This window comes from Petaurus breviceps, unplaced genomic scaffold, assembly GCF_028583685.1.
Source record: "Petaurus breviceps papuanus isolate PSGF00001 unplaced genomic scaffold, PetGlider_PUasm1.0 140, whole genome shotgun sequence".
NCBI classification, from domain to species: domain Eukaryota; kingdom Metazoa; phylum Chordata; class Mammalia; order Diprotodontia; family Petauridae; genus Petaurus; species Petaurus breviceps.
The window spans coordinates 34,904,620-34,918,140 of record NW_027185698.1 but is presented as its reverse complement, the minus strand read 5'-3'; the positions used below and the strand labels follow the sequence as shown (position 1 = coordinate 34,918,140).

At 37.5% G+C, this 13,521-nt stretch overlaps 1 protein-coding gene across 2 annotated transcripts in view; it reads left to right on the top strand.

The window, feature by feature from the left end:
* Positions 1-4,952, top strand: part of CRMP1 (collapsin response mediator protein 1) — a 77,060-nt gene extending 72,108 nt beyond the window's left edge. For both annotated transcript variants that reach the window (XM_069070039.1, XM_069070045.1), the window contains exons 13-14: positions 2,189-2,354; positions 3,756-4,952. In XM_069070039.1, the coding sequence (XP_068926140.1) occupies positions 2,189-2,354; positions 3,756-3,847 (258 nt within the window). In that variant the 3' untranslated portion in view covers positions 3,848-4,952. The remainder of the gene's footprint in view (positions 1-2,188; positions 2,355-3,755) is intronic.
* Positions 4,953-13,521: the final 8,569 nt, after the last annotated feature.

Here is a 13,521-nt window from a genome sequence, read left to right as displayed (position 1 = left end):
GCGGAGGAATGGGAGATAATGGGGGAGAAATGGGATGAGCTGGCCCTTGAAGGAAGAGAATTTAAGCTGGTACTTTAGCTTCTGTTAGTGGAGTATCTGTTGGTATATGTACATTATATATTTCATTTACATGGGAGAGTTTCTATTCTTATTTTAACCCCTCTTCCATTTCCATAAACTCTAAATTAATTTCATATCATAGAGCAAGAGAGTTTCAGAGCTGGATGGGACCTCAGGGGTCACCTAGACCAATTTGAAACTTGGTAGATATGTCATCTACAGAAGCCATGAATAATGGCCATTCAATCTCTATCTGAAGACTGATGGAGCCACTGCCTCTTGGCAGCCACTCCACTTCGGGGCAGCTTTAATTCTTAAGAAGTATTTTTTTTACATGGAACCAACTATATATGGTTCTTTACCCATTCATCCAGTGATTAACACAGTGCCTAATATATAGTAGTGCTTAATACATGTTTGTTGATTGACTGATTTGTCCTCATTCTGCTTTGTGATGCCAACTAAAACAACTCTAATCCTTTTTCTACATATAAGTCCTTCAAATATTTGAAGATGGCTATCCTTCTTCTCATTCTCAGTCTCACCCAAGTCACATTTCTGGCTTCTACACAATCAGTTCCTTCCCTGGATCCTCATTTATCATGACTTCCAGGCCTCATTATGTTGGCTCTTTCTTCATGGTCTTTTTTGCTTCATCTTCCACCCATCTTGTCCAATTGGCTCTCAACGGTTTTTTGTAATAGTGTATCCTTTTTTATGTAATAAATATATTAATAATTAATCATTATTATATCAATAACATAAACAAATATTTTATTAACTAGTTTGTCATTTTACTTATTTATTATTTAGCTATGTATTAAATTATCTAATAAATATATTATTAATTGTTATATTAACAAAATAACTTATTTTATTCATTCAAAAACATTTATTGGGCATCTACTATGTGAAAATTTCTGTGTTGGGTGCTGGGAACAAATATTAAATATGATGAGGGTTTCTGTCCCCAAGGAGCATTTGCATAATATGTCATATGATATTGTTATTATAATATTATATATTACATTATAGTATGTATTATATAATAATATATAAGTGCATTTGAAACATGGCAAAGTGTGACAGAAGCAAAGAGAGAATCCCAGACAAAGTATTATAGGAATCACTTTCAAGTGTGGGGGGGGATCAGAGAGGTTTGATGTAGGAAATTAAACCTAAGCTGGGCCTCGAAGGTAAAGAATTATTTCAACTGGAGGAGACAATGAGGGAATATGCCCTGATGCCAAGGGTATATTGGATGGCATACATGAAATGAGGATGGCATTAAATGGCAGGGTGGTATCAAATGATAATGAATGTCCTAGAGAGATTGGAGCATAGAGGTACTGAAGTGGAATAAGATGAAAAAAGGCTGGAAAATTACTCAAGCTAATAACTAAAATAACTCAAGCTAAATTGTATAGGATATTGAATGGTGGGATAAGGAGTTTGTATATATTCTATTCTATTCTTTTTATCAATTATATCATATCATATCAATCCTATCCTATCATATCATATCATGTTATGTTATGACATGTTATATTATATATTATTTTATGTTCATCTTATTTTGATGTTATATTACATTTTATAATATATGCATATCTATGTCTCTATGTTTTTATCTATCTTTATATATTAGACTTGTAAGGGACCTTAGAGGTCATCTAGTGCAATCCAGTCATTTTAAAAATGAGGAAATTGTGGCCCAAGGAAAATACATGACTTGAGTAAGCTCATACAAGTAGCAGTTAGTATTTGAACTGAGGTTCTCTGGTTAGTAATGAGGGACCACTTAAAACTTATGAGCAGGGAAGTGGAATTGTCAGAGCAGTAAGAGGGTGATTGCATTGATAGCTGTGTGAAGAAGAGAGAGAACCAAGAGACAGGAATACCAGTTAGGGGGCTGTTACTATAATCTAGATTAGAATGATAAGGGTCTAAGCCTTGGTGGTGTCAGGGACAGTGGAGAGGAAGGGGAAGGTGCGAAGAACATTTAGGTTTAACTGACAGATTCCACAATTTATTGAATGTGAAAGATGAGGAAAAGGGAAGATAAAAGTCCAGGTGTGAGATGGAAATTCATTTAGACACTAATTCACCTGTCTTTTACATGGTTCAGGTCGGTGCTTTGCAAGGAGTTTCAAGAGGAATGTATGATGGGCCGGTCTATGATGTTCCAGCTACACCAAAATATGCAACTCCTGCTCCCTCTGCCAAATCTTCTCCTTCCAAACACCAGCCTCCACCAATTAGGAACCTCCATCAGTCCAATTTCAGTTTATCAGGTAAAGGATGGGACAATAGTCCCACCCTAGGAACCTCCAATAAGGGAAAGTTGGCCAACTCTATCTGCTAAATGAGAGCAAGATGGAGGTTGTAGAGCAGCGAAGAAATTTTATCTACAAGTGGGAAGGAATAGAAAGTAATTCAGATCATGTTGCCAAAAATAGAGATAGATAGATAAACATTAAAAAAATTTTTTTGAGAGGCAGTCTGGGTTAAGTGACTTGCCCAGGGTCATACAGTAAGTATGTGAGACCGGATTTTAATTCAGGTCCTCCTGACTCCAGGGCCAGTATTCTATCCATTGTACCACCTAACTCGTAAAAAGATATTTACAGAGGCCCTTCGAGGAGTTGTAAGATGCTTATGGTTCAGGAATCCATGCTTCTTTTCGTGAGTGTTGTGAGTGTGCCCTCCATTAACATATTCCTAGTAGACAGGCCTCAGGATTTTCTCCAATAAAAAATGTTTCTCCCCTGGAGACCAGCCTTCTGCTGCTGAGACTAGAAATTAAGTTGGCCTGGTCTCCAGAAGAAAGACCCACAGGACATTAGTGGTCTTATATTCAATGCCTTTATGTCTTGATTGGACCTGCCACAGTTTGCAGGTCATTAATGAATGGTCGGGAGCTCAGGGAACACTTCCTGACCTTGATGAAGAATCAGAGAACTTTCATGGAGAAAGATACTATTTTAGGTAGTTTTATTGGTCTATTGGCCTATTGGCCTTTAAAATGCCTGTTTTGGTAGAAACCTGGATTAGTCCCCTTGTTTAAAATACAGACTTTAGGTAATTTATTGAAACCACTGCAAGAGATAGTGAAACAAAACTAGTAAGAAATAGTATGAGTAGAACTCAAACTGAATTGATTGTGATTAATCTGCAGTTATCCTTTATCATAGAATTCTATGTGTCAGAGACAGGACTAAAAACTTACTTTTCCTGGCTCCAAGGTCAACTTTCCATATGCAGTACTATGTTATTCTGCTTCTTACAAAATGCTTCCCTTACAATAGTGCATGGGGAGTTTATACACTATTTATCTTATTTTGTAAGTAAGGAAACTGAGGGTATGAGATGTTAAAAAAGGATTTTCCCCTAGTCATGAAACCAGCAAGCCTTGGAGGTCAAATTCGAACTCAGGTCTCCTAACTTTTGATCCAGATTTATTTCCCCTATAGCACACTGACTCAAGCATGCTACGCTATTGAACTTTGGATCTTCTCTTCCATTTTGTAACTGCGACTTTCTCTACATTTTCTTCTTGCTCAAGAAAATCTCCCTGAGGTGAACAAAGGCTATTACCATTTGAAGATGTGCCCTGCCCTGAAGTCAAACCCACTTTAATTCTTTCTCCATCTTGGGGATGCTAGAACTTGATTGGCTCATTTTTTCTCTTCCAGGGGCCCAGATTGATGACAACAACCCTCGCCGCACTGGCCATCGCATTGTGGCACCTCCTGGGGGTCGCTCCAATATCACCAGCCTTGGTTGAACCCTGAAGATGAATGGGTGGCCTCGAATGAAGGATTGCAGGAATCGCATCCATCCCCTTTTATGTCAGTGTTATTGCCATCCACAGTTTTATTTGGTACTAATGGGAAAAAAGAATGGTGTTTTTGGGATTGGTTCCCTCTTCCCTTTTTCTTTTTGGTATAGGAAGAAGTGATAATAGTGTGGTGTATTTGCTTGGAACTACTTGCCTCCTCAACATTGTGTTTCCATCCCATAGTCACCTCAAAGCATGGTGCACCTGCTACTCCTTTAGTGAGTCCAGGTTTTAGCTTTGTCCTCGTACCTGAATGATGATGGTTCCTCTGCACCCTGTAGTTGTACTAAGATAGTGAATGCATGTTACTGAATTATTTATGCCAGTCTGTGAGTGAGTCCCATTGAACACATTGCCAATGATTGACCTAGACACACCATGACTAAATGCCCTTATTTGATACATTGGAGTGCTCTTCAAAGGAAAAATCCCCCTCCTCCTCCTCACACACACACACATGCGCACACACACACACACACACACACACACACACACACACACACACACACTGCTCCAGTTTAAATCCAACTGGGTTGTTCCAAAAATACTCTTGTTGATGCTGTTCAATAAGGTAGCTTTAACAGCAGCTCCTGTCAATACTGTCCATCAAAGATACTCCAAGAATAGTTCCTGTTGACATTGCCCAGTAAGACCACTCCCCTTTTCTCAGTTATGAAGGGATTTCCATGTCTTGTATCAGAAAACCTGGTCTCTGTCACAACTGTACCTCCCCATAATGTACATTCTAGTCTGTTTTCATTGTGTCAGCTTTTGAGTTCATGTGGAGCCAAGGATTATACACAGAAAAGCTGCTCCCCAGTATACCATTCAGGGCTGTGTCCCATGAGGCAGCGGCACTCTGGGTTTGCATGGGTTTTTGGGTACCTATGAGACGGCTGAAGTGGCAGTCTGATTTTTAAAGTTTTGTACAAAGTTTTCTTTTGAAATCACACACATTTTTACTTACTGATGCTGTCCCAGACTGACTTGTTGTGGCTCTTAGTTCTGAATTCAAAGCTTGTGAAATAAACAAAATTAACTGATCTGTGAACCAGATTGTGGATTTTTTTTCTTCTTCCCTGTAATTGGTTGCTTCATGGTCACAGTCCCATAACTTTGAACTCCTCAGCAGTCACTAAGGATAACTGGTTTATATTTGCTTTCAGAGGAAGGAGCAGACACAAACATCGAAAGTGGAGCTGTCCAACATCAAACTTCAGCTATCGTAGCATGTTTAAAATGTCTAGGTGACACATTGGATAGAACACTGGGCTTGGAATCAGTAAGACTCATCTTCATGAATTCAAATCCTATTTCAGATACTTACTGGCTGTGTGACCCTGAGCAAGTCACTTAATCCTGTTTGCCTCAGTTTTCTAATCTGTAAAATGAGCTGGAGAAGGAAATGGCAAACCACTTCAGCATCTCTGCCAAGAAAACCCCAAAATGGGGTCACAAAGAATCAGACATGACTGAAACAACTCAACAACAACAAAGAATGCATAGAATAAATGGGTAAGGGAAGGGAATAAGCATTTATAGAGTGTCTACTATGTGTCAGGTTTTTTTTTGTTGTTGTTTTATTTTTACAAATATCATCTGCAGAGAAGTCAGGAGCACAATGAAATTCCCAAGTTTCTCCTTGATTATAATGAAGACAAAACATAACTCTAAAAGCACTATAACAATAACAACAATGATAATAATAATAACCAATTTCATGTTCAAGGCTCTTTTTTAGGTACTGGGGAGATACAAAGTTTAGATAAAACATGAATCCTGGCTCTCAAGGAGCACAAAGTCTAATGGAGGAGATGGCCATAAACAAATATAATAATATTTTAATTTCCTCCTTACTATTCTGTTAGGGAGACCAACACAGATACTAGATTTTGGCACCATAGTAGTCTCAGGAGCCTACAGCTTTTTAAAAACCTCCTGAGGTATATATTGCTTCACTAAAATTTTCTGATGCTTCATCATGGCAGTTCACATTTTTGTAATAGTTATGAAGTGCTTTTCCTATGACAATCCTCTGGCGTGGGTAGCACAAGGGTTCTTATTGCTAATTTAAATATGAGGAAACAGGCAGCTAGATGGTGCAATGTATAGAACATCTGCGAGGGATCAGGTGGATCTGAGTTCATATTCTGCCTCAGAAACTTACAACCTGTGTGACCCTGGGCAAGTCACATAACCATGATTCCCCCCCCCCCCAAAAAAAAACAACCCTGCCAACCCCACCCCCAAACCAAATACATATGAGAACACCAGAAATCTGACTTGCCCAATATGGCAGAATGTTAATGACAGAACTGCCACTCAAACCCTTTATTCCAGATTAGTGCTCTTTCCCTGGCATCATTATCCATCTCCATAAATAGGGTATGATATAAATAAGGGAGTTTTTAAAGTGGCATAAGAGCTCAGATATTTCTACTAAGCAGAGGTAGGAAAGGATTTAGACAGGAAGGCAGATCACTAAAAGCTCCATTTGAGTTAGACTTTAAATGAACCAAACACCTATGATCCTCTGATCCCTTCTGGGAGGAGAGAGTGGAGCTGATGACTTTGCACAGCCCTGACACACTTAAATCCAATTCACTCATCAAAACATCATCCTCCTGATATCATTTGTCCTCTTCAAGAATGAAGGATGAACCACAATGATCTCTTCCCTTCTGTTCAGTGGGCTTATGTGGAAGGAAAATGAATTATAAAGACCTTGAATCAGTACCTCAAGGAACTCATTCTCTTTTTTCATATTATGTATCTTTAACCACAATAATACTAATGTTGTTGTTGCTTATCCTTCATTCTCAAAAAGGACCAATGACGGCAAAGAAGTCTTGAGTTGTGCATGGATTGAATTTAAGTGAGACAGGGCTGTGCAAAGTCATCCTTCTGTCTCCTCCAGAGTCTTTGAAATAGTGGGGCAAGACAAAGGTCAAGATGACTGGAAATGGCCCAGGGTGGAGTGGGTGACCTTGGACTTTCTAAATTAAGGTCTTTCCCACATCTCAGTTTGATCATTCAATGACCAAGAGTTGGGCCTGGAAATAAAGTAGATACCCATCATTTGGCATATTATAGGTAAAGTGTATAGCAGTACATAATTGATGAAGATTTCACATTTCTGAGAACTCCCTAGCATAAGCATTAGAGTTGCCATTTTCAGAGAATAAACTTGAAGCCCAGAGAATATATGAGTTGGCTGTGGTCACACAGCTAGAAAGTAAGCATGAACCTGAACTGAACTTGAACTCAGACTTTTTGTCTACAGAGACACCTTGTTTAACTGGCTTCAATTTTTAAAACTTTTCATTAACGAATTCATTTTTTAGTTTTCAACGTTCAGTTCCACAAGATTTTGAGTTCCAAATTTTCTCCCCATCTCTCCCCTCCACCTATGCCAAGGTGTTATGGATTCTGATTACCCCTTCCCCAAATCTGCCCTCTGTTTTATCATTCTATCAACCCCCTTCTAATCTCCTTCTCTTTTATTTTTCTGTAGAGTAAGATAGATTCCTATACCCCATTGCCTGTATATCTTATTTTGTCTACCTGGCTTCATTGAGGAATGAGGTCCAACCTGATTAAGCCTTACACCTTTAAGTCCAAAACTATCAAGTATATGTGTATACATGTAAAGCATCTATCGCTATAGGAAATCTTCTTAAAATATATTACACATTCTTAGTGACTTTAATGATCACTCTTGCCTTCTCTAGATGGTCACAAACTATTTCTTTAAAAATACATTCTAGGATGTATCAGTTTCACTTTGTAGTTGTAAAGAAAATAGCTTATAAGTATTGTGGTTCTTTATAAACATGTTCTTAAAAATATTAATTATATAACTTAAGTAGTCATATTTATAATTTAATTAATCATATTTAATAATCAATTTAATTAATAAATTCTGCTCTTCTGTGCACAAAAATTATAACCTTTAGTACATTAAATTTTTAACATCTCATGGCTGCTCAGAATCTATCCCCACCCCACCCCCATTCTGGTTCTCAGCTATGTTCTAAATAGAATTACGGATTATATAATGTTGGAGCTAGAGGGGAACTTTGAATATATAATATTAGAGTTGGCAGGGACCTTAAAATATAAAACATGTAATGTCAGAGCTAGATGAGACTTTAGGATTCATAATATCAAATGTTAGAACAGGAAAGGAACTCAACCTATTTTTATTATGTTTAACAATCGTCTGAAATACAAACATTTAGATATACATATAACATACACATATGTATGTACAGATATGTCTATACATCCATAAAATTGTGATACATCATGTTTTTAAAATTCTACATTAAATTTCAGATAGTAACAATATTATGTTTGTATCTTCTGATTTTTATTCTATATTTTATATTTTTTATCAATTCCCCTCTTTTTTTCATTACCACACACTAACTCCCACCCCTTCCAAAGAGAAGCCCTCCCTAAAACAAATCAACACATTAGTTATATATGAAAATGTCTCAGGTTGTCCATTCCATCACCTTTCTGCCAAGAGGTGGTGAATGTAGTAGAAGAAACACTTTCTAGAAAAAAACAAAACTGGCAGGTCCCTGCCACATAAACTAATTTTCCCCTCCCCTCAAGACAGAAATAAAACCATTCTGGAAACTTAACTGAATTAGGCAAGACTAAGGCTTAAACAATTGATATAGTTTTCCATTGACCTAAACTGTGGTCTCCAAAGTCTTTTGATCACCTATCTTACAATGAAAATGTTTTGAGCTTACATTCAAAATATGCAGATATTTACTTATTTGTAAATTATCTATGAAAAATCTCCATCTTACCAGGAACTAAGTAATTTCCTCCTTAACACTTTCACTACCAATAGATGAGCCTGTTGACTTACCTAGCTGGAGGAACCCAAAGCATCATTGCACTTCCTGTGTTCTCTTGGCTCACGCTCCCACTATCTACACCATACATATGTTATTTAGCCAGAAACTCTACCTTTCCTCTTTCCAGTACCACTTTATAGCTTTTATAGTTATTAGAATATAAGCACTTTGAGGAAAGGGATTCTTTTGTCTGCTTTATATAAGTATCCCAAGCACATAGCACAGTACTTGGCACGTAGTTAGTGCTTCATAAACTATTCATTTTTGCCTATCCACCTATCTATCTATCATCTATTTTAAATGTACACATAAGTAGAACCTAACAGAAATACAGTTTATTAGAAATAGAACAATAAATATGGAACTATAAAATATAACTTATGTAAACTTATGCAAAAATAGAATTAAAATTGTGAGATAAAGATGAAATCAAATTTAGTTTTAGAGTCAATAGAGAGACCCTGGAGTTTCTTGAATAGGAGAGGGGCATGGTAAGAATGGTAAGAACTATACTCTGGGAAAATCACTTTGATAGACATGTACAGATGATGTAGTGCAAAAAAAAAATACCTTAGAGGGTAATTATGTGGGCTATTGCAATAGTCTAGGTTAAAAGTGATGAGGGCTGAAATGATGGTAGTAACTGTCTGAGTAGAGAGATCTAGAGAGACAGATCTAAGAGATTCTATGGAGGCCTCCCAGACAAGCAAGTTACAGGTCTCTTTGAAGAAGGACTTATAAAGACGCAAATGGAATTCAGGCATAGATGACTAGAATATGTTGTGATCCTGTCATCTCAGAAAGCAAAGTTTTCCAGTGGTTATTGAATTTTGGGGATAAAAGGGAGGGAAAACTGGGAAGAGGAAGGCTGAAAAGGATGAGTTGGTGGTTGTTATGATAGTTTCAGCCATGGAATCAGAAGCCCCAGACCTGGACTTGATAGAAATAGAACAGAAATGCACAGTTGTTGATAAGTTAGTTCATCAAGGCCATGGATGATGGTGTGAAGGAGCTGCTGACAGTGGGACAGAAACATCAGCAGTGGTGTGCAGGACCATTTCCCAAGGAATAGCAGAAGACAGGAAAAGTCTTGCAATGTTTAGCAATTGTGTTCAGTTCTAGTGGCTAACCAAGGTGAAACAGATCTCAATGACCAATAACCAAAGCACGAAAAACTTAAGAAGAAATTGCAAATGTTGTGGAAGAGCAGTCAAAGATTTCCATTTCCTGAAGGACTGTAATCATGAATACAAAGGATTTCTTGGCTGTTTCCCTGACGTCATTGGTGCTCACAAGGGAACAACAGAAAAGGTGAAAGTGATAAATTGGTTGCAACCAGCAAAACCACCCCCCAGGAAAAACAAAACAAGGTGAAGTGTGTATGCATAACAAGCAGAAATGAATCACCTTCACAGTAACCGGATATGTGACCATAACAGTGTCATCTGCCTGTATTTGAAGAAGCAGGTATGGTTTTATGACAGGATCACAGAAAAGCTGAGGCAGGCCATCAGTTGCTTTTGGGTAATGTAGGCCAGAGCAAAGAGGGGCATGAAGAAAACTCTGAAGTACTTCTTTCTGAATTGGGGCAATGCAATTTAAAGTTTGTTTTCTGTTTTTTCTTCTTTCATCATCCCTGCAAAAAATTAAAAAAAAACTGAGTTAAAAAAAAGAAACCACAAAATTAAGATGTTTACTTTATTAACCAGCCTAAAAGCATCATTTATGATTTGGCCACTAATTGGATTTGTGAGGGTTAAGAAAAGACAATGGAGAGGAGAGGAAGGGGGAGAAATTTTGAAACTCAAGGGATTGTGGAACTGACTGTTGTAAACTAAAAAGTAAACAAATAAATTTAAAAAAAGAAAAGAAAAGAGGATCAAAGTTGACACAGATGTTGTGAACCTTGGTCACTAGAAGGATGGTGATGCCCTCAACAGTAATAGGGACCTTTGGGAAAATGGTGAGTTTGTTGATAGAGAGAAAGGTAACATAGGTGAGACTTGTGGTGCAGATTAAAAGTCATCTCCACCTTCTCATCCCTTGAGACTCAGTATTTTTCACTCAAAACATGAGTGGTGTTTTCATTCATCAGTCACTGTCCTATAGTTCAGGACCTGCCTTGAGGGATGTGTGCTACCAACTCTTCTCAGGGTAGGTAAGTATGCAGGAAAAAAGGAGTTTCCCAATAACACATGTGCAACTGCTGCTGAGGGTGGCATAATTGTCTTTAGGTTATGACTATACAAACATCTGGATAAGGAGGAGGGAAGTTAGGATCTGACAAAGTGAATGGTACAGAGTATAGGAGTGGGTTCCATCCCATCATCCCTGTAATAGCCAATCATATGGCTTGTCTCCTACCAAAAAAAAAAGAAAAGAGGAAAAAAAAATCTTTACCTCTAACCCTCAAAAGTCCTATATTCCTTGGAGTCAGTCCAATTTGGAGACCCATGGCTGCAAGCATAAAAGCCCAGGAAAGGAGTGGAGCTCCTCTGGCTTACTAGAAACATCACATCTGTACAGGTGTGTAACATAAACAGGTCAACTCTCCATTGTGGTAATTGTGGAGGCAGGGAAGCTGTGCCCAACTGAATCATTGTCATATATTTTCTGAATATCCTTTCTGTGTCGTTATTATTAAGCTTCTTTAAAAAAAATACCATATGGCCAGTAGTCTCTCATTTCATTCCAATTCCTAGCCTGGACAACAGGCCTACATCGGCCTGTCTCAGAACAGGACACATGGTTCATTCTCAGTCTTCTGAAGTGACAGCTGATCATTACATTGGCTAGAATTCTAAAGTTTTTCAAAGTTCTTGTCTTTTACATTATTGTGGTCACCATGTAAATCATCTGACTAGTTCTATTCATTTCACTCTGAATCCATTTATGCAAATCTTACCAAGTTTTTAAATTCTTCATATTCACCATTTTTTACTGCACAATAATGCTCCATAAGATTCTTAAAATACATCTTGCTCGTTTGAGAATTGCTATTCCATCTCCATATTTTGAAGAGGAGAAAACTGAAACCCAAAGAAGGTATTGACTTACCCAGTCACACAACTAGGACTTTAACTCAGATCCCCCTGAAGTCAAGTGCAATACTTTATCCACTGCACAATGCAACCTCTCCATCGTGCCCAAATCATAATCATTTCTTATCTTTATGTTCAGGAGATAATGTTGATAATTACAGAAAAAAGAAAATCACTCCCTGCCATCAAAGAGCTTACAGGTTAATGATGGAGATATCAGGAACAGCTGGGTTCAAATACTGTCTCAGATACTTATGGTGTCTAAAGCTCATATCCTGGGCAAGACACAACTTCTGTTTGCCTCATTTTTGAGATAATATGTATAGAGCACTTAACACAATGCCTAGAACATAGTAGACCTGATATAAATGCTGGTTATTTATTATATTATTTATTATTATTATTGTCATTGAACCTCACTTTTCTTGTTTGTAAAACAGAGATAATAATAGCACCTACCCCCAGATAAGGATAGAATTTTGAGGATAAAATCAGATAATATTTATAAAGAAATTAGAAAACCTTAAAGTACTATATAAATGATATATTTGTAAAGAAATTAGAACACCTTAAAATACTATATAAATGCTAGATGATGATGATGGCCACTAAAGAACTTTGCTGTGTTCCTACTCTGTGGGTAACAAAGAGGAGAAAAGCCTGCCTGGAAGAGAAGAATTCATGTTTCAGAGTAACGGTAGACAAGCTTGGATAACCAAGGTGAGGCTTTGAATGTCATGCTTTTTCTCTTGTTGATCTTTATCTTCCAGCATAACATGAGGCCCATGAAGGTAGAGATTGTTTTTCCTTTCTCTATCCTCAGTTCTTCACACAATTCCTGGTGCATAATAGATGCTTAATAGATCCTTGTTCATTGATTTTGTAGATAGGCAGATCGTATAATTCAAGGATCATCATATTTCCATTTGAAAGGGACCATAGAGCCTATCCAATTTCAATCCCATCATTTTAGTATTGAGGAAACTTTAGTCCAAAGAAGTTAGTTAGGCGACCTGCCTAAGGTCATGGAGGTGTTAAGGAAGCAGCAGAATCATGATTCAGACACCAGTCCTCTGACTCTAGATTCCATCTTCTTCTGTTCTACCATGCATCTCTTGGGATGCTCTAAGGCAGTTTTAGGCAGGAGAAGTCCATCTTTATCATGAGTCCCCTGACTCAACCTCCTTTCTCCCCTTTCTGAGGAAGGAGGAAACTGGGAAATTTCAGGTGCATGAGAGATGAGCATTGTTTTTACATAAGTGTTGTGGAATGAGATGAGAGGTAAGGGGGTTAGAAAGGCTAGCTATCTGTAATAGTAATGTGTGAATATGTAATAAAAGTTTTATAAAGATGCTGAACTAAGAGTGATATAAACAGACAACAGACACAAGTAGAAACACTTTGAGTGCAGGGACCCTCTACTAAAACTAGAAGGAAAATGATAACAATATTTACTTTCATTTTATGGGATCATAGCTTTGGGAAGGGGAAGGATCTCACAGGTCATCTACTCCAATCCCCTTATTTTACAAATGAGGAAACTAAAATCTAGTGAAGCTAAATGACTTATTTAGGTCCATATAGCTAAGAGTCAGATATGAGATTTAATAACAGAGTTAAGATTCAAAAAGATGTTGACAGACTAGAATGTTAGGGTGGACCTTAGGGATGGAATTTAGTGGATATAAAATCTTACATTTGG